The sequence below is a fragment of the Anthonomus grandis genome, chromosome 7 (assembly GCF_022605725.1).
Source record: "Anthonomus grandis grandis chromosome 7, icAntGran1.3, whole genome shotgun sequence".
NCBI classification, from domain to species: Eukaryota; Metazoa; Arthropoda; class Insecta; order Coleoptera; family Curculionidae; genus Anthonomus; species Anthonomus grandis.
In genome coordinates this window covers 35,961,755-35,987,249 of record NC_065552.1, presented here as the reverse complement: position 1 = coordinate 35,987,249, position 25,495 = coordinate 35,961,755, and the positions used below count along the sequence as shown (strand labels likewise).

The 25,495-nt window shown below is 35.6% G+C and overlaps 1 protein-coding gene across 1 annotated transcript in view; it reads left to right on the top strand.

The window, feature by feature from the left end:
* The window catches only part of LOC126738141 (delta-sarcoglycan), a 263,842-nt gene that overhangs the window by 231,250 nt on the left and 7,097 nt on the right, over positions 1–25,495 (top strand). Inside the window, exon 3 of the mRNA XM_050443317.1 lies at positions 20,016–20,229. Coding sequence (XP_050299274.1) covers positions 20,016–20,229 — 214 coding nt within the window. The remainder of the gene's footprint in view (positions 1–20,015; positions 20,230–25,495) is intronic.

The following is a 25,495-nucleotide window of genomic DNA, read 5'->3' as shown; positions in this document are numbered from 1 at the left end:
ATTTTCACCAATTAAATCAACAAAATGTAAATAAATCGATAAATAAATGTGTAAAAAACGGAACCAATTGTCCACACGTACCAACTTACCTGCGCAATCCACAGATATCTATCGCGCAGTTATCAAAACTGCACAGTTTTCTTATCCACACGCAACTTTTTGTCTGCAACGCGTTGAACTGTGCAGGCAATACATTGTACAAAACCTAGCATCTGGACCGGGCTTAAGGAAGTTTTATTAAAGTCAGTTTTCCTCTAAAATCTAAAGTGTTAGTGACCATAGATAGTTCGTAAAGATGCAGTGGTACAACGATGTGTGATACAACTGAGAGAATCTAGAGAGAGCCGTCATGCTCTGGATGCTACGAGCAGGCAATATTCTGATTTGGTACCAAGACACCTTATCAATAGGTATAAAAAGGTCTATAGAGCTGATATTTGCAGCTCCAAATAAAGAGCATATGATTCTTATGTTAAAAATTCCAATAGGCCTTTTACTAAGATTGCTGATGAATTAGTAAAAGACTTACCTGAAGCCGAAAACTCTTTTGGAAGCTACCTAATTTCAAACTTACCTTCAATGAATTGCTTTCATTCTCAATTAGGCGCTTTCAATAAGGTTAGAGATAAAGTATTAAATCTTAAGAATAGTAAAATTGGTAATTATTTTAATCTCCACAAAAATTTGTAAATTCACCTAAAAACTTAATTGTTTATCCGTTTGCGAAGCTTATTAGTCAGTACATTTTGGCTGGAGTCTTTCCCTCAGCTCTCATAAGTGCTAAAGTGGAACCCATTTTCAAGAACAAGCATTCATCGGATGATGTTGCAAACTACTGTCCAATATCCCTTTTATCCATTTTTTCCAAGATCTTTGAGTCCATTTTAAAAGATCAAATAAATTTCTATTTTGAATGGCTTTCTCAATAAAAGATCAAGACATTTGTTGACTCGTTGTAAATGGACTGTAATTAGGGTTGCATCTTTTTTTGACCTCACAAAGGCTTTTGAGTGCGTCTCACACTACATCTTGCTTAAAAAACTGGAGCACTATAATTACTTAACTGTAAGTATAGCTCTCATTAAATCATGCCTCACGGATGGCACTCAATTTGTCTGCTTTCAAAAAATCTAATAGCATATTTGTCAAGTTATCAATGCAGAGGCAAGCTCATTCTTTCTGCTGATGACACGACCAAGATAATGAGATTCAGTCTATGTTTAATTGGTTTGCTGCCAATGAACTTAGTTAAAACAGATCCAAGAGGCAGAACTTGGTCCTGTGGCCAAGGTGTTAAATTTATTGAAGTTATCCTTGATTCTGGACTTACTTGGGACGATTATGTTAATCAACTGATTGGGATATTCAATAAAAAATTAGCTATCTCACAATCTGTCTTTTGTTGGCCTATCATGCTTACTTCTCATCTCAAATGTCCTATGCAATTCTAACTTGAGCCCATAGTGCTACTCGTGCCTTTTGTTCCTGTATATTCCTTAAAAAAAAACATAATTCGAAAAGTGTCCTTACATAGATAAAAGCAAAGTAAACTGTAAATGATTTTAACAAAAAAAACCTTCGCCATTAAGCATAGACCTTTTTCTTTAGTACACCCACTATAAAGATGATTTTTTTTTTTGATAGTACTTTGTACAGCCGTGGATTTAAATGGCAGAAAGTGTTTCGGACTTTGAGTTACGAGCGTGGCACGGTGCTAAATTTACTTCGTCCGCTGGGATCGGATCGTCCGACCGACGGGACACCGCGCCGTGCCAGAGTGAACTATAATTTACGATCACGACAGCCTGGAAGGGAAGGGATAATATGGACTACAGGATTTTCTGCCGGATTATATACTACCCTCTGTACCTGTATCGCTCGCTGATGCCAGCCTATTGGATCTGATTTATAATTATTTAGTTTTTATATTCTATAGCTTTTGGAAAATACCTACTATATAACTATATGTTTGTATAGTATACAGTATGGCCCAAATTAGGTGTACATGTATGGGTATCTTGAAAACTATAAGAGATAGAAAATTGGTTAAATGGGAAAGTTGTAGGGCATTTAGTTACCAATTAAGTGCCGCTTTCAGAACGATTTTATCTTTTTCCGATTTTGAAATATTTGGAAAAAATCAAAAAGTTGCATTTTTGAAATGACTGTATTTTTTTTATTTCAACGTATTTTTAAAATCTGTAAAAACATTATTAGGACAACTTTTTAAGGACAACGCATACCTGAATTCAGTTTTTGTTTTCGACGTTTCGGTTCTGAGATTCCATCCTCAACTTCTTTTTTTCTTAGGGCGGCCATTTTGTTTTTTTACTAAATTAAAAAGATCTTTTTTTTCCCTTTAAAATGATGTATAACACTTTATGAAAATATTTTATGTTTCCGTCAAAACATTAAATAGTTTATTTTTTGCGGAGTTGGCCACGAATGCGGAGGCCATGACTACGGCGGCAATTTGTCGTATAAACAATTATTATTGTTTAATTATTTAGCGTCATTTACTGACAATTCTGCAAAATATTATTTATTTGATTTAACTTTTTATTTTGTTCATTTCATGTTTCTTGTTCTTGTTAGTGTTAAATAGTTTTTTCGTATCTAGTTCTTTTCGTTTGTTTTTAGTGAGTTTTGTCTAAAATTGTAATTTCCAAAAATCGCCATGCGATATACTAGTGAAGAAAAATTTGACGTATGGGAATGTTATATTACATGTAATAGAAATGCACATCTTGCAATCGCCAGATATTTGGAACTGTATCCTAAGAGACAACTACCAGGTCCAAGACTATTCGCTATGCTTGTCATGAATCTTAGAAACCCCAGAAAATTATCAAAGGGACAATGAAGCTCGCGATGAAAACATTTTAGACCATTTTAATGCGAACCCAAATACATTGCCTCCAAAAGCTGCAACTGATATGAATAGACCAAGGACTACCATTCGAAGAGTCCTTAAAAAATATATAGTCCATAAAAGCCTACTATTGTTCAAGGTTTAAGGGATACTGGTTTGTAAGGCAATGTCAAGAAATACCTAATTTCAGCAGGAAAATTATTTAGACCGACGAGACGTTTTTTAGCAGCTGCGGAGTATTCAACAGGCATAATCGTCATTTTTGGGCTATTGAAAATCCTCATGAAGTGGCTGAACGTAGGCTACAAGTAGGGATGGGCAATTATTAAAAAATAACCGGATCAGTTAACCGGTTAATTTGAGACTTAGGTTAAACCTTGAACGGTTATCCGTACGTAAATAACCGGTTATTGTAATAACCTATTAAATTTCAACACCCAGGACATTAATTTTGTATTTATGTAACCAAATTCGAGGGTAGTGAGATTGGTAAGCACAAAACAATCTGATATTTGGTTGCACATAATAAAACACATAAATAAAACCTCACATAGAATCTCGATGTCAATAAAAAAAAATTAAAAAAGTTGGGATCAATTTTATTTATACTTAAATTTTCCAATAACTATCTTCTAGAGAACCTAAAAATACTAATTGATTGGAGTGTTCAGGTGTCAATCTGCTCCTACGGTCTGTGCAAATATTATTTAATAATGAAACCACCCTTTCAGATGGGACTGATGCTCCTAAAACAGTCAGAAATCTCAGTGCAATCCTGCTGGTTTCAGGAAACGCTCCTTTGTTTTCTATCGAATAGCAGATTGGATCACTTTTTTTGATATTAATGGCTGAGTCAAGTATAGTTTAAACTCTGTTAGCAAACCTCCACTTGTATAATCCTCATCCATAGAAAACCTTACTATTTCAGCATCATGCACTTGCCAAATACTTTATTGTTATTCCTTGCTCTTTTGCACCTAAATTTTAATTTTTTTTCATTTGATGATTTTACACCTTGTAGTTTAATATTTTTGTCAACCTGTAATTTAATTTGACTAATGGCATTTGCAGCATTAAGTGGAGAACTGAAATTAAATTTTTTGAATCTTGGGTTTCCGGTTATTGCTTTAATTAGTCGGTTATCAGGTTTAACCTAAGGACAAGAATAACCGGTTAATAATCGGTTATTCGATATGAAAAAACCGGTTATTCCAAAAACCGGTTATTTTTGTCCATCCCTAGCTACAAGTAACATTTGGATTTAATGTATGGTGTGGTATGTATGGTAAGTTAATTACCCACTCCACAAAATTATTTTCAAGTAAAATGCTATAATTGTTATTAGATAATCACCTTATTGGGACCTTTATTTATCACCAAATATTGACAGGTCAAAGATATTTAAATCTTTTGGAAGCGCAGATATTGTGAAACCACACCGTGACAAATACCTGTGAAAGCTATAATACCTGAAGAACAAATACGGAGTGAAGTATAGTTTCAACAAGACGGGTGTCCCGCACATAATACTCGGGACGTTCAAAACTTGTTAACGCAAGCATTTAACAATAAACTTATCGCGAACCACGGTGCTATAAATTGGCCAGCTAGGTCTCCAGATATTACACCCTTGGATTTTTATCTTTGGGGATATGTTACAAATGAAGTTTACGAGTTTAAACCACCTGCGACTCTCGAACAACTAGAGGACAGGGTTCAGACTGTCTTATATAATATAAATAAAAACACCCTGTGCAAGGTAACTAGAAGTGTTTTAAAGAAATGTGAAAAATGTTTTAACAAAAATGGCCGTCATTTTGAATAGTTTCATTTAATATTATTGTTACAAATAGTCATTTATTTTATTTAGAAATTACATAAAAGTATAAGAGCAAGTTAGTAAGTTAATAATAATTATGTGTAGGACAAAATGCCAATAAAAACTATGGCCAACTCAGCGAAAAATAAACTATTTAATTTTTTGACGTAAACATAAAATATTTTCATAAAGTGTTATACATCATTTTAAAGGGACAAAAAAGAAAAGAAGTTGAGGATGGAAAATCAGAACCGAAACGTCGAAAACAAAAACTGAATTCAGGTATGCGTTGTCCTTAAAAAGTTGTCCTAATAATGTTTTTACAGATTTTAAAAATACGTTGAAATAAAAAAAAATACAGCCCTTTTTCAAAAATGCAACTTTTTGATTTTTTCCAAATATTTCAAAATCGGAAAAAGATACAATCGTTCTGAAAGCGGCACTTAATTGGTAACTAAATGCCCTACAACTTTCCCCATTTAACCAATTTTCTATCTCTTATAGTTTCCAAGATACCCATACATGTGCACCCAATTTGGGCCACACTGTATATGTTTACATTTTATAATTTGCTATAAAGTATTTCATTCAAAAAGTATAGTTCTTTTAATGAATTTGTTACGTCTTGTGTCAAAGTTACGCTATTTCAAATTCAGGAACCCCAATTCTATTAAAATTCATTCAATTAGCCACCGCTCGTATATCTGATGTAATTTTTACTCTCTCATTGATGGACAAAATGAGCCAGTTGAAGTTCACAGTTCAAAATATGAAACTAAACAAATTGAGGGTTGTGATTTACAAAGTATACCGAATTTTTAGTCAACAGGTCCAGGACTTTATTCAAAAATTTTCTAAAAGGACAAAATACTCAAAAATAAAAGTCAATCATTTGATAGGGTCAAGCATCACAACATTTTGCTTCATACACTTAAGCTGCTTGGGATTGATGGAACTTTGTTTTGTTGGTTCAGGTGCTACTTATCCAGTAGAATGCTTATTGTTCGCATGGGCGGTTTTCTGTCTATGGTAATTTGGGTCCCATCTAGTGTTCCTCAGGGTTCACGCCTTGCACCACTTCTTTTCAATATCTTCATTAATTATATTAATGAATATTTTACTTGCTGCAATTACCTGCTTTTGACACTAAGACTATTAACAATTATAATCTAGATAGCCTATTCGACTGGGGTTGTGAAAAATGGTATGTCACTGAATCCCACTAAATGTAAAACTATGATCTTTTTCCGGACTAGACTTCGTATAGAATTCAATTACGAAATTAACCAATACAGTCTTGAAAGAGTCAGAGAGTTATCAGACACCTTGGTGTGGCACAACATGATAACCTCCAGCTTAATTTGGATAATGATGTTGCTTCGAATGCTTGGATTTATTAAAAGAAGGACTCAAGAATTTATGGATATAAAGTCCTTAAAAATCTTCTACTGTGTTGAGTACGGTTTTGTATCTGGTCCCCATACTATGGAATTCATATTTACAACCTCAAATTGTTTGAACACAAGTTCTTAAAACTTGTAGCATATATTAGCTGAATATTTTAGATACATATGGAGATTTCTAAGTACGTGATTTGCTAAATATAGTTCCTAGTACAGTACGTCATCAAAAAAGAGACCTCTTAACTCTTTATAAAATTCTGTAAAAGCCGTATGTCGTTTGCACCTAAATTACTTGAAAAAATTGATTTGCATGTTTGATCAAGACCTACAAGAGGCAATATCAGTACATATTACACCGTACATATCAATCTGCAAAATATGACGAAACCTTCCTTTGAGAAAGCCGAGTGGATTTTGGGTTGATGGGAATTTCTAATTATACAACTTCTGTTGTTCAATCAAATATCCATAGTCTTTATATGGAGTAATCTTATATAGAGTAATCTTATATGGAGTAACCATGGTCGAATTGAATATGCGCCATCTATAATATGATATGCATCCTCTACCTCATTTTCATAGTATTTTGTAGCTAGTTACTAATTAAAGACATTTTTAAAACTCTTGAATGATGGACTTCTTCAGATGTTTCAATAAAACTTCTTTTATAATGACATATGACTTGATATGTAATTGTTGGCAAATCATGTCTATTTGTACAAGTAGACTTAATTTTACTCGCTGGTTTTCTGATATATATGGAAGACTTACGAAAACCTGATTTAGAAAAGATCAATCAATTAAAACACACAACTCGACTTTGGTTTTTAAAACTGGATTTACTTTTCTGAACCCAATTTAAGTAGGCACCACGAACTTAATAAATATACCTGGACTGCTAATGCATATGGCCACGATACCCAAAAATGACCACTGCCTGGTGGCCCCCATTTTTATAGTGGTTGTGTCCTTTTGATGTTGGACACTCTGAACATTTTCAGTGTTGCCAACCAAAAATATATTAAATGACGGTAATGATGTTGACGACGCTGACATTTGACGTGTGGGTATAGCGGATTGCCTAGTTTTTGGCGATTTGTAAACGACCCTTTGGTATATCGTCTACAGCAGGCGATATAGCTTCTTCCTTATTTAATACGTGGATAATGTATCACCATCCCTATTTAAACATATTTGCTTTACTGTTTCTCAAAAACGAAATTCTCAAAGAGGTACAAGAAAAATCACAGATCTAACGCAACTATCTTAAATTCTTAACTAAATGTAACTTTTTATTTTGTATTTGTAAACATAACCTCTCAAAAACTTTAATTGTTTTGTTTCCCTACAATTGGTACAACTGAAATTTGTCAGAGTGACCAACATCGAAAGCACACAATCACGGAAAATGGCGACTTTTCATTGAATTGGCAGTCCAGATATATTTATTTTGTGTGTGGTAGGCACTGAAAGGCTTAGTGGCATTTTAATAATTTTTAGATCCTTGGTAAGAAGAAAATCCATTTACTATTTATTATATAAAATAAACATGACTGAGCAATATAAAATATAATAGCAACACTTTGGAAGGTATCTTTGTTTCTGCAAACTTTAAATAAATAAAACAAATTAACCTCCGTCATTGGCATTAAATTGCCAAATATTTTACATAATGCGAAGGAAATGCGTACGGTTCACCTATCCTGGATTATCTTATTTCTTACCATAAAAAAGCAAGAATACGTACTTCGGCAGAAATGCACACCTGACCAGTTAGATTTTTTGGAGAATAAAGGGAGCCCATAAATTTGACAATTAATTTACAAGTATTTTCTCTTTCCAACCTGTATAAGTTTTTTAAATGCAAAAGATTTGGTTACTAATTACCTAAATAAGTATATAAATTGGCAATATACAGAGGAAAGGTCGCTTGTTTATCATTGAATTTGGTAATATTTGCTTGAATGCACTGAACCGACACGATTTCCTAATGAAGGTGCGTGAAAGCATGCACTCGTTGCAATATTACATGTACTGGTTTTCAAATGGAATGTAAGAACTTGAAAGGTACAAATGGAATACGAAAACTGGGATCAGTGCACACTAGTACATCAAATGGAAAACGCTGTTACATTTGCTCCATTTTAGAGGTCGATAGAGTAGGTTGACCTGGTCTTATGTTGGAATCTAAAAACGCAATAACAATAATTACCATGGAAAAATTATTATAAAAAGTATCTATCATAAATTCTACTAATTATTTTTATTTTATTTTACTACTCTACTACACTTTTTATCGGCTTCTTACCCTACACTTTATAAATGTCTGTAATCCTTACTTTTCTCATGCTGGGACCCGATAAGTGGCTATTCAACATCTATTCCTTGCTTAACACCGGTCCCGAGCGATAACAGCCCTTAAAGTTAATATCTCTGCAATATTTCACTTCCCTCTTGCTAATAGCGTCTAATCCGCCGTAATTTTTATAAGGATTCAGTCTAGTATGTAGACTTATAAATTAGCTCACGTAAAGTTTCACAAATTAGTTGAGCTTATACATTTATTATTTTAAAGTAGGTAATAAGAGAATTATTTATAGGGTTAATTTATTGTTAAGAAAACTTTATGAATTTTAAAGAAAGTCAATATTAAAGTAGTGTTTTTAACGTTCGTTGATCACTTACGACTACTAGAAACATTTATTTACAATATTTCGAATTGAACTGAATTGTCTGAACTGATCTGCCTTCCAGTGGCGACGCGGTCTCCTTATATACTCGGCTGACCATGATTCCGGAAATCACCTTTCATGCATATTTAGAGACGTCGTGCGATGTGTCACTTGTGTCATTCCAGAATGACAAAGAACAGCTGGTATTCGTGGCGTTGTAGTATCGTTAGAATACTTAGCATTATATTTTTCTTTCTATTTGTTAGGGATCGTCTTACAACCAATATTCCTAAAAAGTAATCATTGCCATAACCCTTTTGAGCATATACATCAAATTTTCTGAAATAAAGTCTTTTATTAATCTCCTTTTCATGACATCAGTTACCTAAAAATTGTAATATGACGACCAAATAATGTTACCACACTCTAATAATAAAGAATAAGGCAGTTGAAAAAATGGCTGACTTGTTCAGTATTTGTTGTGTTAAAAACATACATATGCACAATATTTTAATGTATCAAAGATCTTCTCTATATCGGTGTATCTAACATCTACCTCATGGACATATTGACAGAAAGAGATTGAAAAATCTCATCCATTCTTCTCTAAGAGACCAACATACAAAATTAACAAAAAACAAATAAAAACACAAAGTCACGGTCTCACAACATGTAATTAAATGAGCTACACCTGTTTCGCTCTAGTTAGAGCATCATCAGGCCTAAAATAAAAATACTACGTAAACAACACAAACAATTACATGTTGTGAGACCGTGACTTTGTGTTTTTATTTGTTTTTCGTTAAGAAAGAGATTGGGTTAGTACAATATCATTTTTTAGACAAAAACTATGTTGGGACAGACAGAAGGTCGCAATTCTAAAACTAAGGTAGCTCGTGACTCGTTTTTCACATCTAAATGGAGTTGTCTTACGAAATAGACTTTATTTATGAATAAGTTTTGGGATTATTAAAATATGAAAAATATTATTTGTTGTTACACATATCTATAATGAGTTTTCTTTTTAGTGTAACGTAAAACTTACTTTTAAATTAAAGTATAAGCATAAAGGGCTAGATTACGATTACCGCAAATATATTCATACCTATCCAGGTCTCCCGTCATTCCCAGTATTTTACATATAATTGGGAGCTTTAGAAGAATTTCCACTATAAATTCTTTGAAAACTAAGCACAATTTTGTAAGGATTTTCTGTCGTAAAATATGATTGGCATATTCTTTACAGACACGGCAGGAATTGATAAATAAGATAATATTTCGTGATGTATTGAGGTAATATTTAAATGACTTACAAAATACTAAAGGGAATGGAATATTTGTTTAGTTTTTTACCAATAATGGACAAAATTGGTACATTAAATAGAATATAATTCATATTAGAAACGCCCACTGAAGCAAAAAAAAGGTGAATATTGTAATTTGTAGCAAAACCTAATAAGCACTACATTTATAATTGATATATTGTAATGTACGTGACTATTTCAAATTTTAGGCCAAGCAAGAACGAAACTATTTTCCTTGTTTTCCTCATGACATCTATCCAATCACATGGGCAGATCCGTATACATCCATGCGATGATTCCGAATAAGTATGTTAATACCGATATCGCCAAAGTGTTGTTTTACCATTGAGTGTTTACTATCGAGTTCAGTCTTGTAGATACTGTTCACTCTAAAAGAGATATTGCTCCAAGATTTTTTCCGTAATACTCGTGTGATTGATTATCTTCTCCTGGTGGTACCCTAGGTACTTGTAGGCATCTTCTTCTAGCATAAACTCTATCAAGCCGCCGTATGTCAGTTACACTTCTACTGTTTTGCATTTGGCTTCTTCTAGATTGATTACTTCACATTTTTCAGACCAAATTTTATACTGATATCTTTGGAGAATTGTTCTAAGAGCTTGAGTTGATGCGTAGAACTATAAGATCGTCCATATAAAGATGGTGTAATATGATGTGCTTCACTTGGACTTCTTTTAGCGTGCATCCTATTCATGTCTTGTTTAAATATCTGAAGAGTGGGTTCAATGCCAAGAAGAACCACAGCGGAGTGAATGAATTCCCTTGAAATATGTCGCAGTTGATTTTCACTTCCGAGATGATTATAGAGACTGACTTCATATTGAGTTGGATTACTGTTCTACAGGTCAGCATCAGGTGGCGTAAGTACTTCTGTGGGGGCCAGCTAAAACTACCCGTCTTAGCTGCTTTATCCACTTAAAATACTCGGATACAGGGCAAATGATAAACTACGAATTCCTCGAACTCAGAACGTAATTTATTCATACTTGAGTTACAAATGATAAAGAAAACAAATATACACTTCTTACACAGTTATCGGGACTATTATTAAACTTAAAATTTACATGAGAAACCGCATGATTACAGAGGGCCAAAACACGGCAGCCGCGCGACGTTACTTAATCGTTACCAAATCGATGACGACTGACTTATTGTCCGAGGAGCGGGGAAATTACAGCGCGTAATTATAAATAGATTGAGAGATGAGCGCTGTTGCCACTACGCTTAAACTAATTATGAAATTAGGGGAAAATAATACTGTCCCAAACAACGTCATAAAGGTTTGGTGGACTTTATATATCTCCAGTGCCTTAATTAACCAGAAATGGGACACAGAGTCGTAAGGCTTTTGGTAATTTCCTGGTTTTCCTCTTCATCTCGCTCAAAATTAGGAAATATTCAATCAAAGAAGTTCTTAAATCTTCTAAAATCGACTTTAAAATAACTTGATACCCTAACATGCGTACTTATTATCATTTTTATCTTTTTTTTTAAATATATTTTTGTCCCACCTCGGAACTTTTGACCGGGTTAATCCCATTTCTTCCTCAACAGTATTCGGTGGAGTATCGTTTCTGACAGCCGCGGCCGCTCTGCCCTAAAGATGTATTTATCTCTGAATAGCCGGACAAAAAAGTGCAATTTATTTTTCATCTGAGAGGTCTCCTTTGAACGTCTCGAGGAAACCGGGATTTCCCGTGGGAATCGGCGAGTTCACGCGGCAAAACAAAACGGAAAATCTCGTTTTGTCCTTTTGATTTTGACTTTTTCATTTTTGGGCCTATCTGCACTGTCGTAAATGTTTCTAGTCTATATAAAATGATAATATGTCGAATTAATTTACTTACATATTCTTAAAATAATAACAAATAATTTGTGAAGAAATTAATTCATACTAGTAAACGACTAGAGAAATATATTCATTCAGGAAATCTCAGGATTAACCCTAAAAAAGAAGAGCTGCTACTATTTACGACGAGACATAACTTTGACATATCACCTGCTGTCTCTTTGGGTGGAGTGCAGTTGCAATACTACAGGACAGTTTGACTTCTAGGCATCACATTAGTTTCGAAACTCTGCCGGTATGGCTATGCAGATACCAGAATTAAAAGACCATGCTTGCACGCTATGGACTGGCAGAACTACTCTCGGCAACACCGGAAGTCTGTCTGCTCAAATCCTTCACTAGTTCAATTATCAAACCTCTTCTCACATTTATCGTTTCGGCTATCGTTCATCGGCTATCGAGATCCACTGGATAAAGTCCAACGCCTTGCATGTCTCAGCATAACGAGTTCCACGCGCACGGCGCCACTAGAGCGCTAGATACTCTGTTGAGCCTTCCGCCATTGAACCTGATGGTGCAATTTGAGGGAATGAGAACTGCGCATAGGCTACATGTCCTTGGTGAACTATGGTCTAGTGAGACTGGCTATGCAAAAATCTCTCCTTCTGATGGACAGGGACTGTATTTCACCTGAGATTTGTTAATATTAGATATCTAAACCTATTAGTACCGGGCTACTAAACCTACTAGCGCTGGGTTTCACAAACGTCAACGGAATGTAAATAAAAACAAAAATAAACCCAAGAAAAGTTGTGAAAGCACAAATTCTGTTAAAAAACGGGATTTAAGTGAAGTAATCTGTTACCGGTGCAAAAAAGCGGGACATTACATGTCGAAGTGCCCACAAGTTGCTCAAAAAACGAACAAGAACAGTCCAAATCAGTTTAAAAGTGCGTTCAATGTTGTGTTTTTGAGTGCCCAGTATAACAACTTGGAATGGTACTTAGATTCAGGTGCCAGTGTACACCTTACGTGTAGGCAAGATTGGCTTGAGAATACAAGAGCTCCATTCCTGAAAGAAATTGTTGTGGCTGACAGTACGAAGCTGCCGGTGCACAGCTGTGGTGATATGAATATTTACACAAATGTGTGCAGTAATACTGTTGAAATTGAGGTAAAAGATGTTCAGTATGTACCTGAATTAACAACCAACTTAATTTCAGTTGGCCAGTTAATAGGAAGGGGCAATCATGTTGATTTTGGGTACGACTGTTGCAGGATTTTCAACAGTAGGAATGTTCTTGTGGCTAAAGCATTTTTAAGTAATGGGGTTTACAAACTAGACACTACATGTCCAGGAGATGGTTTTGCTGGACAAGTCAGTGGTGAAATTTGGCATAGGAGGCTCGGACATATAAAATCAACCTTTTTAAACAAGATGAAGGACGGTCTAGTTGATGACATTGATTATCCTGGTCGGGTGGAGATTGACAGGCAGAAATGTGTGGTGTGCTGCGAGGGTAAGCAGTCCAGACAACCTTTTAGCCATAAAGGTACCAGAGCTACAGGGGCGCTAGATGTCATCCACAGTGATTTGGCGGGGCCGATGGAGACACCATCTATAGGAGGCTCGAGGTATTTCTTAACCATGCAGGATGATCATACCCGTATGTCGTTTGTGTATTTCCTTAAGACGAAGGATGAAACCTTCGAGAAGTTTAAGGAGTTTCAACGTTTAGTTGAGAAACAGCTGGACCGGAAGGTGAAGGTGTTGCGTACCGACAATGGAATATTGGTGGTGAATTACAGAGGTATCTAAAGAGGCAAGGAATAGTACACCAAACCACAAACCCGTACACACCCCAGCAGAATGGGCTCTCCGAGCGACTAAACAGGACATTGGTTGAGAAGGCTAGGTGTCTTCTTTACGAGGCTGATCTTCAAAAGAATTTTTGGGCAGAGGCTGTCAACTCAGCCTGCTATCTTAGAAACAGGTCTATGGTAAGTACCTTACCTAAAACGCCTTATGAAATGTTTTATAGAATTTAAAGAAACCCAACCTAAGTCATGTCAGAGTATTTGGCAGTACAGCCATGACACATATTCCTAAAGAAAAGAGGGTAAAGTGGGACAGAAAATCAGAGAAGCTAGTATTGGTGGGATTTTCTGATACCACAAAGGGCTATAGGTTGTATAACCCTACTACAAGGCAAATATGTACAAGCCGAGATGTCCATATTATGAAAAAGAATTTGAATGGTGCTCGTATCCAGATTCAGGAGGACACCAGCTCTACATTTGAAACACCTGTGCTGTCTGAGTGGGAGACTGAGGACGAGGTATGTGATGAGACTGATCCGAGCTACACCCCAGATCAGGATGTTCCTGCTGCGGAGGAGGCTGTTCGGAAATCTGAAAGGCGCAGAAAGGCAAGGACATGGGATGACTTTGTCAGCTACTTTACAGGGAGGCCAGAGGGTTCAGTTCCAGTGGGAGATCCAGTGACGGTCCAGGAGGCTCTTTCCAGTCCTAACCGCAGCCAGTGGTTACGAGCTATGACCAGGGAAATGGACAGCTTTAGTGAGAACTGCGCATGGGACATTGTGGACATACCGGAGGGACATAAACCAGTGAAGTGTAAGTGGGTCTTTAAAACTAAGTATAGTAATGATAATGATAATTTCACTTACAGAGCTAGATTAGTTGCCAAGGGATTTAGTCAAAAACAGGGTATAGATTTCGATGAAACCTTCTCCCCAGTAGTAAAACTTTAAGGTTGTTACTAGCATTGTCTGTGCAATTTCAGTTTGAAATAATCCATTTAGATGTTGTCACAGCCTTTTTAAATGGCAAACTGGAAGAAGAGGTTTTCATGGAAATACCAGAGTGTTTTGATAGTAAAATCAGCACAAATGAAAAGAGTGTATTAAAATTAAATCATGCTATTTATGGCTTGAAACAATCTGCTCGTGTGTGGTATAAAGAGGTTGAACTTGTACTTATAGGTTTAGAGTATAAAAAATGTGGTAATGAGTCATCTTTATTTATAAAACGTATAGGTAATGTCATTACAATCATTGCGGTATACGTTGACGATTTTTTTTTATTTTCTAACTGTAAAGATGAAATCGATTTTGTCAGGGGTCATTTATCTAGAAAATTTAAAATCAAGGATTTAGGCCAGGTTAAACAATGTTTAGGCAAGAGGGTTAGAATAAATGATGACAAAAGTGAAATCTTATTAGACCAAGAACAGTATATAAATCAGGTTTTAGATAGGTTTAATATGGGTGATTGTAAGCTAGTAAATACGCCCATGGAAAAGGGACTTTGCTTTGATAAGCCAGATCCTAGTGTTTGTCAAAAGGAACTGCCTTATCAACAGCTCTTGGGTAGTCTTATGTATATTTCAGTATTACCAAGACCAGATATCACATTTGCTGTCAATTTTTTGAGTCAGTTCAATGATTGCTATACCGAACAATATTGGAAGTGTGCTAAGAGGTTACTTAGGTATTTGCAGGGGACCAAGGGATATTGTTTAGCTTATAAAAGAGATAGCAATTATGACTTAAGGGGATATGTTGATGCAGATTTTGCAAGTAATGAAATAGATAGGCGGTCATATACAGGGTTTGTGTTTATGTTGTCTGGTGGGGCTATTTCATGGGAGTGTAACAAGCAAAAAACGGTGGCATTAAGTAGTACTGAAGCCGAGTATATGGCTATTACAGAAGCTTCTAAAGAAGCTGTATTTTTTTGGAATTTGTTATCTAAATTTCTCGATAAATGCTGGCGGATGTCCTAACAAAAGCATTATGTTCTGTAAAGCATGCTAGGTTTAGGACAGAATTAGGCTTAGATTGTTAGATGTTTACAGTGAACTTAGATTAAGTTGTGATTAATTCGTTTAGATAAGTGGGAGTGTTAATATTAGATATCTAAACCTATTAACACCATCTACTGGTAGTTTGAGTAAAGTGCCGTATTCAGTATGTCGTGTTGCCTAACCGCTTGTAATATAAACTGTCAGTATTAAAAAATAAAGTAGTTGTAATGATCTTATCTGAACCGCGTATCGTTTCATTTCAATCCCCAATTATCCACTGATAATTCAATAAGATTGTGGATTACCCGGGTTTTGTGACCTACATCGCAGGCAGAGAGGAGTGAAAATACTCCAATGGGCCTAAACCACCAAAAAAGATGAGTATCTCATGTACAGATGGCTCCAGAATGAACAATAGAGCTAGTGCAAGGCTGGTGTATTACGGCCGAAAAAGTGAGCTCCAAGCTTGTTCTGGAGTACACGAACGTCCTAGAGGAACTGAAAACTTCGGTTTATCTGGGTCCTAGACACTCAGGTTGGCAACGAGGAAGCAGACTTCCTTGCTAGACTAGGCTCTGCGAAGCAGCTGGTAGGGCCTGAACCCATAATCGATATAACTAAGTGCGAACAACTGCAAGAGTCTACTGGAGCAGTGGACTCTCCGATCTACTGCGCTTAAAAAAATTAAAAGCTAAATTCGGCTACTGATATTGCGGACAACCCAGAATGCCGGTGGTGTTGGGTTGGGTTGGATTGGCACACCACATTATTGGGAAATGCCTAGCACTCACAGGCGCCAGGTTCAATTTCCTGGATAACAGCTACAGTGTACCGCGACTTTAAGTCCTTCAAGGGTGTTGGCCCCTGGTAATTTTCGGTGGGCATGACGGGTTCATCAGGAGACCTGTGCATAACAACCTCTGGCTACCCACTACAATATTAATGAAATGAAGTCAACTAGTAAAAGATAACTGAAAAAACATTTCAATAGTATATCTTTGATGAAGATGAAAGTCTGTAAAAAGGATCTAACATCTATGTATTAAACTAAAAATAACTATTAACTAATAATTTTTGATCATCAGAGGTAATAGTCCATGTCAATTAAAAATATGGACAACGCCAAACATATCGTAAAAGAATTTGTTACACAAAATAAAGTAAATTTAACGACGGGTTACAAACTCTGCATCAGATCTAAATTTGATTCTTTATACTGAAAACCCTAAATGAAATTGAATCTGATCTTTATGATGTTAATATAGGTGCTCCACAAGGTTCCATACTTTCACCATTATTATTCCTCCTATTCATTATTGATTTAGCATTACTTGGTATCACCATAAAGTTTGATGATGATACTTTAGTGGGAGTGGCTGCTAATGACGAACAGATCCTTATTATACGAACAGATCCCCTTACCAGACCCCAATGCTTCATGCATTGGTGCTCAACTAACCAAGTCATCCTAAATAAAGGAAAAACTGTCCAAATATATTTCTACAAAAATGTTTCTAAGCTTAATCAAATAAATAGCTCTAGTATGGTGAAGTTCTTGGGCATGTGCCCATGTGATAAACTAGACGTAAACCTAAACCATCAAATTTGCTCAGGATTAAGAAAAGTATACTATATCCCTTTAAAATTTAACTGCGTACATTATCACTCATATTACCTATCTTACAACATCCAGATAGATAGATCTGAAGAGAGTTTTTGTATACCCAAAAAAATTGAGTGTACCTAAATTAAGAAAAACTAATACTTGCCTTGCCTGTTTACCCTATTACCATAGTTTGGCAGTTTAATGGGAGAATAAATTAACTTATATATTAGCAGTACTTGACCTAAAATTTTAGTAATTGACCTAAAACATTCATGTAGAGAAAGTCATAGGTACCTTAAGGTCACTACTAAGTAAATTTAAATTTCTAACGAAAAACTTATTTTTTTCATTTGAAAATGATTTACGAGAGATTCAGATTATTAGAAAATGATACGTAAGCGGGAAAGTTTTTTGTATATGCTTATATATCTAAGCTGTTGAAATGTATATTTTTACTTATATATTTATTTAATTTATATTTTTATCTTCGAACCATTAGCAAAAATTGTACTATCTGCTTGAAAACTGTTTGTAATCTTAGCTTCATTATTTAAGTTATATTATGAGATATAATCATCATTATCATTCAGCCCTTAGTGTCCACTGTTGAACATGGGCCTCCCTAATCATTTTCCATTCCAATCGATTGAGTGCTGTTTGTATCCAATTGCTGCGAATCCTGATGATATAAAGCATCCGACCAACACGTAGGCAATCTTCCTCTACTGCGCTTGTCCGTTCTAGGTCTCCACTCGAAAAGCCTCTTTTCCCATAGATCATCCTGTATAACTTGAGCGAGTTGGTAGTTATAAAATAAAACACTGTCATCGTGCATAACTACTTTTAATTATTCAATAAAAATGATTAATTTAACCCGGCCTCATTACAACAACACGAGAGATCAGATCATAGATTAATACTACTTAGATAGGAAACTCCTGTAAGAGCCAATAGAACAGTGAACGTCGATTGACTGTCGCCATCTGAATTTCGAGGAATAGTAACTAAACGAAAGTGGAAATGGGTTTGCGACGTCATAATAGCGGGTAATTTAAAATTTGATTATGGCGCCAAATTTAAATTTCCCTCTACTATATCGTGCGCTTAAAATTAGTGGGAAATGCGAGGTTCTTTCCGAAATCATAGTACGAAAATAGAAAAAGTGAAAAATCGAGAACTTTATTTAATATGGGGATAAAAAAGTCCCAATTTAACACTTTTTCAGGGAGATTGACGGGATGCCATTCTTTAAAACGTCTTTAAGGCTTCTTAAAACTCCTTCTTAGTTCGCATGTTTGGTTATGCCTTGAGATGATAACCTCATAGCCAAGGCACACTTTTTGTTCTGTAATTTGAATTTTCGCTTCGCCAATCTTCAAGCAACAGTTGAGAATTATGATATAAAAATTAATTAATATTTATTATAAGATATACAGGGTGTTTATTTGAAAACTTCCCACAACGGATTTATCGAAAACCACTGTTTAAAAAAAAAAACGCCGAAATACGTCAAAAGGTTTGTCAAGGGGGACAACTTTCTAACCTAAAATTACTTCACCCCCTTTCACCCTCTGCCCCCCGGGGTCATCCCCTTAAAAATTTTAAATGGCAAGGGGTATCGAGTAATAGCTTCTTTAAAAGGTCTTTCGACGTCTTTTATTTCGACGTTTGATTTTTTTAAATCGGTCGATTCGTTTTCGAGAAAATTAGAAAAATCTTTGTTTATCTTAATTTGTTCAGATAGAAAACAAAAACATGAAAATATCAGTTTTTATTTCAATAAGTGTTCAAAATGTTGCCCGTTTTTGGCCAAACAATGATATAGGCGATGTTCAAATTCCTGACGGACATTTTTAAAAACATGTTGTGCATATATCATGGCAGCTGTCGATGATGCGTTGACGAAGTTCATCCAAACTTTCAGGTTGGGGAGTAAACACAATACATTTTGAAGTATTTCGGCGTTTTTTTTAAACAGTGGTTTCCGATAAATCCGTGGTGGGAAGTTTTCAAATGAACACCCTGTATAGTGCATTATATTGATGCGAATTACGGTTCTAGTATATTTTTAAAAGAATTTGACTGAAACCCATAATTGACTAACAGTTACTACTGTTTGTGTAAACGGGATACCTACATAACAACAGATAATCTATAGAAGGTGCTTAATTTTCTAGTATAAAAAATCAATTTTATTCGATGTTTTTTTAAATAATTCTTTTAACGACCGTTTTGTATTCCGTTGATTATATCCCAAGCACACATCGACCAGAAAATTTATTTAAAGTTAGGATAGCAATACAATTTTGATATGTAAAAATATGTAGATCCCCGAATCCATTAAATGAATCTGCCATTATACATATACACAGCAATGAAAATGGATCGGAGGCCAATAAATCATGCTCATCCTGTACAATATACCGGTATATAAACGGCGTAGGTAAAACTTTGCTGGCGTCTTGATAAATGGCAAAGGGAAATATAAATCGTGTCCTTGGAACAATGGGCCTGTCAAATTTGCATGGAAGTGCCGTCCGACTGAACGACCGGTAACTTATTGTTTTCTTAATAATGCATATGGTGCCCAGAATCCCTTTTGATTGAATGTTAAATATGAATTTTAAACTACGTAAAATAAAAAAAATTCAATAGTAATTAGAATGTATTATTTATAATGATCTTATAATTTTTTTTCAGGATGAAAAAAAATGAATCCGATCATACCATGATACGGACTAAGCCAGAAGATCCCCCAACTGCCAGTTTGGGAAGAGGTCATCAAGGTTTTAGGGTGGGCATTTATGGATGGAGAAAAAAGTGTCTCTACGCCCTTATTTTAGTGCTTTTATTTATGGTCATAGTCAATTTAGCTTTAACTCTGTGGGTGTTAAAAGTCATGGATTTTTCCGCGGTAAGTTTAAAATCCAAGCATATTTAAATGCAGTATACTAAATTTTTAAATCCGTTACTTTTCAAAGTGCAACTTAGCACTTAATAATGCTTTTTATAGTCCGTCTAGAAAGTATCCCGAAAAAAGAAAGCGCAATTATAATGTTGGAGTATATATTTTTATTATTTGAGTTATAAAATAACAACAAATTCATTTTACTTAGTTATAGAACCTCTATTTTATTCTAAACACTTAACTAAACGTCCAGGTAGACCAGAAACTGGCCACTAGGGTCTGTGATGGTGTAAAACCGAACAAATCAAACCTTCTTTCTTTTGTAGGACTGCTCGTTTCACTTCAATCTTCATGAATCTCTCTCTATATGTTTCCAATGGGACTAAGATCTGGTGAAGCGGCTGGTCATGGACTTGTTGTCATTTGGTGTTCTTGCATCCAAGTATAGGCATCTCGCATTGTCCTGCTTAAAAACGCCACCCTTCTAGATATAGAGCCTGGACTGTTTTAAGAACAAAACCATTTAAAATATCACAATACTCTGCACTAATAACAGTGCCATGAACTATACAGAGAGGCATTATTTTAGTAGGAAATTTGAACGGGTATATTTTCTCTTGATAAGAATTTGGAGATTTGCACAATTTGGAAACAACTCTCGTCAGATATAAAAGTATTGTTGAAATTATCTCCTTGAAAACGTTGACAAAACTCTATTATTCGTTGCTTTTGTAGAAGAGTTATTGCAGGGTTTCCTTGATTTTCTTTTCAATACCATGCGGACAGTTTCCGGACACACATTTATTCTTCGTTTAGTTCTATTCTTCATTTTGCATCCGTAATTTCTGCCATCAATAGTACAGATTTTGACTTTAAATTGTGATCCTTTCTTCATTTTTGCTGACTTCTGCATTAAGTTACAAAACAGTTTTACCATTAACCAAAACTATTTATTTTATTCTTTATACGTGTTTCGTAAAACTAAAACTATTTACAAGTGGCCTTATATATCAAAGATATAACTAACAGAGCAAAAATATCTAAACTATGCAAATGACTATAAGGAATTGGATCATTATCCCTATTAGTTTCGATAATTAAACTCGGCTCAGAACCCTGTTTGGTTAGCTGGATAGAGGCCATGCTCTCGAAACGTCATGTATCTGCCCAGCTCAACAACGAGATTGTCGAAACGTTGGCGGCTAGGGGCTGCCCGCAGGGAGGAGTATTGTCCTCTACCTTGTGGTGCCTTGTGGTCGACAGCCTGATAAATCTTTTAAACAATGTTGGCCTATACACACAGGCCTACGCTGATGATCTGGTAATCCTATGCCCAGGGAAAGACGCCATCTCAATGCGGGGCCCTATGACGAGAGCCCTGCGTATGGTGGACATATGGTGCCACTCAAAGGGTCTCAGGATTAACCCCAAAAAAGCAGAGCTCCTATTATTCAAGAGGAGACGTAACTTTGGCACGCCCCCTGTTATATCTCTAGGTGGCATGCAGCTGCATTACTCCAGGACAGTTCGATTTCTGGGAATTAAGTTGGATCCCAAACTCTCCTGGCACGAAAATGCAGACACCAGAATGAAGAAGGCCACCTGCGCGCTATGGGCCTGCAGGCGGACTTTCGGCAATGCCTGGGGTCTGTCTCCTAAGATCCTCCACTAGATCTACTCGCGCATTGTGAGACCTCTTCTCACATACGGGGCTATCGTTTGGTAGCCATATACGGAGAAAGCGAAAATTCGTGCTCAACTGAACAGAGTCCAACGTCTTGCATTTCTCAGCATAACGGGTTTCATGCGGACGGCGCCAACTAAGGCGCTTGAGACTCTGCTGAGCCTTCCGCCTCTGGATCTTGTGCAATTCTTGATGAGGCAATAGAGAGTTTAAGTGCAGCAAATCCTACGTGCATAAGGATCCCGCGCCTGCGTATTTCATTCATTTTCTTAGTTTCGCTTGAATTTCGGGCTACGGGTGTACGTTATTCTGCGTTGCTCCACGGGACTAATTTACTGCACGTACGTATACGCGGAACGTTCCGAGCATCCACGATTCGACTCGATTCCAGTGCGGATTAGGTTTTAGGTTATGTTATGATGGGGATCATCCCAAACAAAAACAAAGGTGCAAAAGTTTTGTAGTTTGATTATATTAGTTTTGGGTTTTGGTTGCTTAGTTGGGTTATTAATGTCAGGTCGATATTACCCTGCAGTGGTCGATATTACCCTGCCTAATATTTGTGGCCTAATTATATATTTATATTTTATATAATAAAGTGCGCAATAAATGCAAGCATTAGGTAGCTACATGTCAGCATTTCATTTCAGAAGCCGCGAACATACGTCCGAAAAACTGGACGTTCCTCATGGACGGAGGATTCCATAAAAAGAGCAATAAAGTCCATTAAAATGTCAAAATTATTTTATGGATTGACAGTTCAAAGCATAAGATCATTGGTTTTTAAATATGCAGAGACAAATAAAATTAAACATCCTTCTAATAAGGAGAACGGGATGTGCGGCAAGGATTGGATCTACTCATTTATGCGACGTTATCCGCAGCTTAGTTTTCGCAAACCAGAAGTTACTAGCCTTAGCAGAGTTACCACATTCAACAGAGAAGAAATGAATATTTTTTTAAATAATCTAGAGTTACTATTTGAAAAATACCATTTTGAAGTTCATCGCATCTATAACGTTGACGAAACTGGTATTTCCAATGTCCACAATCCGGGTCGCATATTGGGAAGAAAAGGAGAGAAGCAAGTCGGTGCGATAACAAGCGGAGAAAGGGGTCACAAAATACTACGATTGTGTGCTGTTTTAGTGCGTCCGGGCAATATATCCCGCCTATGTTGATTTTTAAGAGAATGAGAATGAAAGATGGCTTGGAAAAAATGGTCCGGCAGGCGCGATATACAAATGCTCAAAATATGGATGGATTACCAAAGAGTTGTTTACCGAATGGTTGCAACATTTTGCGAAATTCGCTAATGCTACTCCAGAGCAACCTATTCTTTTAATACTGGATAACCATTCCACTGATTCTTCTTTAGCTTCCTACACTTTTTGTCGTAATGCTGGCATTCATTTACTATCGCTTCCACCCCACACGTCTCACAGGACACAGCCTCTGGACGTAACTTTCTTCAAGTCCTTGAAAACTGCTTACTACCAAGAATGTGATAAGTACATGAAAAGTAGAAATTATGAAAAAATAAAAGACACTGATATTGCCGAACTTTTTGGGAATGCTTACAATAGGGTGACCACAATAGAGAAGGCTCTAAACGGATTTAAAACGACCGGAATATTTCCCATCAATCGTGATGCATTTTGTGAGGAAGATTTTGTACCTATCTATGAAGATAATAATGATCCGCCAAGTACAACGGCTCCAGGAGATTAACCATTGCAGGAAAATACATCAGAAAATATTTTAGAACCCATAGAATTCAGACAGAAGACTCCTTCTCCAAAACCAGTTCCAAGTGGATTAAGTGGATCTGTTCCAGGAAGATTGAATACCTTACGTAATACTAGATTGTCATCGGATTCGTCTGATTCTGAATTCAGTTTGGAAGAAGTTGCGGAAGACAGTCTAAGCGATGATGAAAAATAAAGGAACACTGGAAAATACTTTCTTTCACGAGTTATGTCCACCTCCAGTGTTTCAACGAAGAATTTTACAGCGAAAAAGGCAACATTCTCAAATATTAACATCATAAAAGAAGAGCTCAAAAATAAGACATTAAAAAAACAAAAAAAGGAGGAAAATGAAAAATTAAAGATCACAAAAAAAATTACGGGTAAGGAGGAGGGAAATGACAAAATTAAGAAGGTCACAAGAAAAATTACAAATAAAGTGGAAACCCCGGTTAGAGAGGACAAAGAAATTGATGAAATCTGCGCTATTTGTGAACAATTTGGATACAATAATGAGATTTGGTGGCGGTGCCGTTCTTGTGCAACCTGGGCTCATGCTGACTGTACTAGCGCAGAAAAAGCTTCAGTATATATATTTGTGACTTTTGCTCAGTATAAATTAATGTTTAAATGTTAAAATAAAATGAATTCCAAAATATTACTGCCTGGTCGATTTTACCCTACACTGTGGTTGATATTATCCTATCGGTCGAAATTACCCGATTTTTTTCCATGTTTACAAAAACCCATCTTAGAAAAAAATATTTGTTCATTTGCGAAAGCAATAGAAAAATCTTCTACTAGATAAAGTAACAAAGCAATTTTACCATTTTAGACATATTTGTACAAATACTTCAATTTAAAAAACTCAGTAGCGCTTAAGTAGTCGATATTCCTCCACTCTCCCCTACTTCAAATTCAAATTTATTAATCAAGTTGATTACATCATTTCTAGTCATTGATGAAAATGCTTGGCACAAATACGAAATCTTTCAGCAGAGCTACGTATATTTAAAATGAGATTATTAATATTGCCAAGCCAGATTTTAAACAAAATAACAACTAATTTCAAAACCAACCACTAATTATTCACAAATAATGACACTGAATTAACGTGTTCGTACACAGAAATCACAAAATTTATAAAAATCAAAAAAAATTAAGAGCTATTATCGATCGATACTTTCTTAAAAATAGACACTTTAAACTATACTACAACTTGCTGGTTCGCCGAAAAAAATATTATTAATTCTGCTGCTACTAGCACCTATTATTATAAAACAATATCATAAACAATATACGCCACCTATTGATATTAAAAATCATCTTCAGATTTTACGTAGGATCGCTTCCGTGACTAAAAAATTAACTAAAATATAACGTCTGGTAACCTCCGTACAAGAAATTATTCTAGGAGGGATATGTTTTTGAAAGTACGTAGCCTAACAGTTTTCTTAACCTAACCTGATATAATTGACAGTTCCCACCATCCATTAAACTAGAGTCTAACCTATAGCTCTTTCTGTTTGTTTCAATAATGTGTTTAGTGTAATATTTTAGCCATTAGGAGTATATAGATTTTTCAATATTGCTAAACTTTCGTATGCATCTAAATTTCGATTGTTATTAAATTAAATTATTGACTTTGAAAGTTGTAACTCGAATTTATCTAAGGAAGAAACAAGATTGTTGCAATAATTAAATCTGCGAAATCTTTTTTACTGAAGGATTTTTAGAAATCTTTTTTTGTGAGTTTTTTTAAAAAGTGTATGTGCTTGTATGTAACTCTAGCCATTTTTGGTTAGCATAAACTTCAGCCTTTTTGCAAAACACCTGTCGA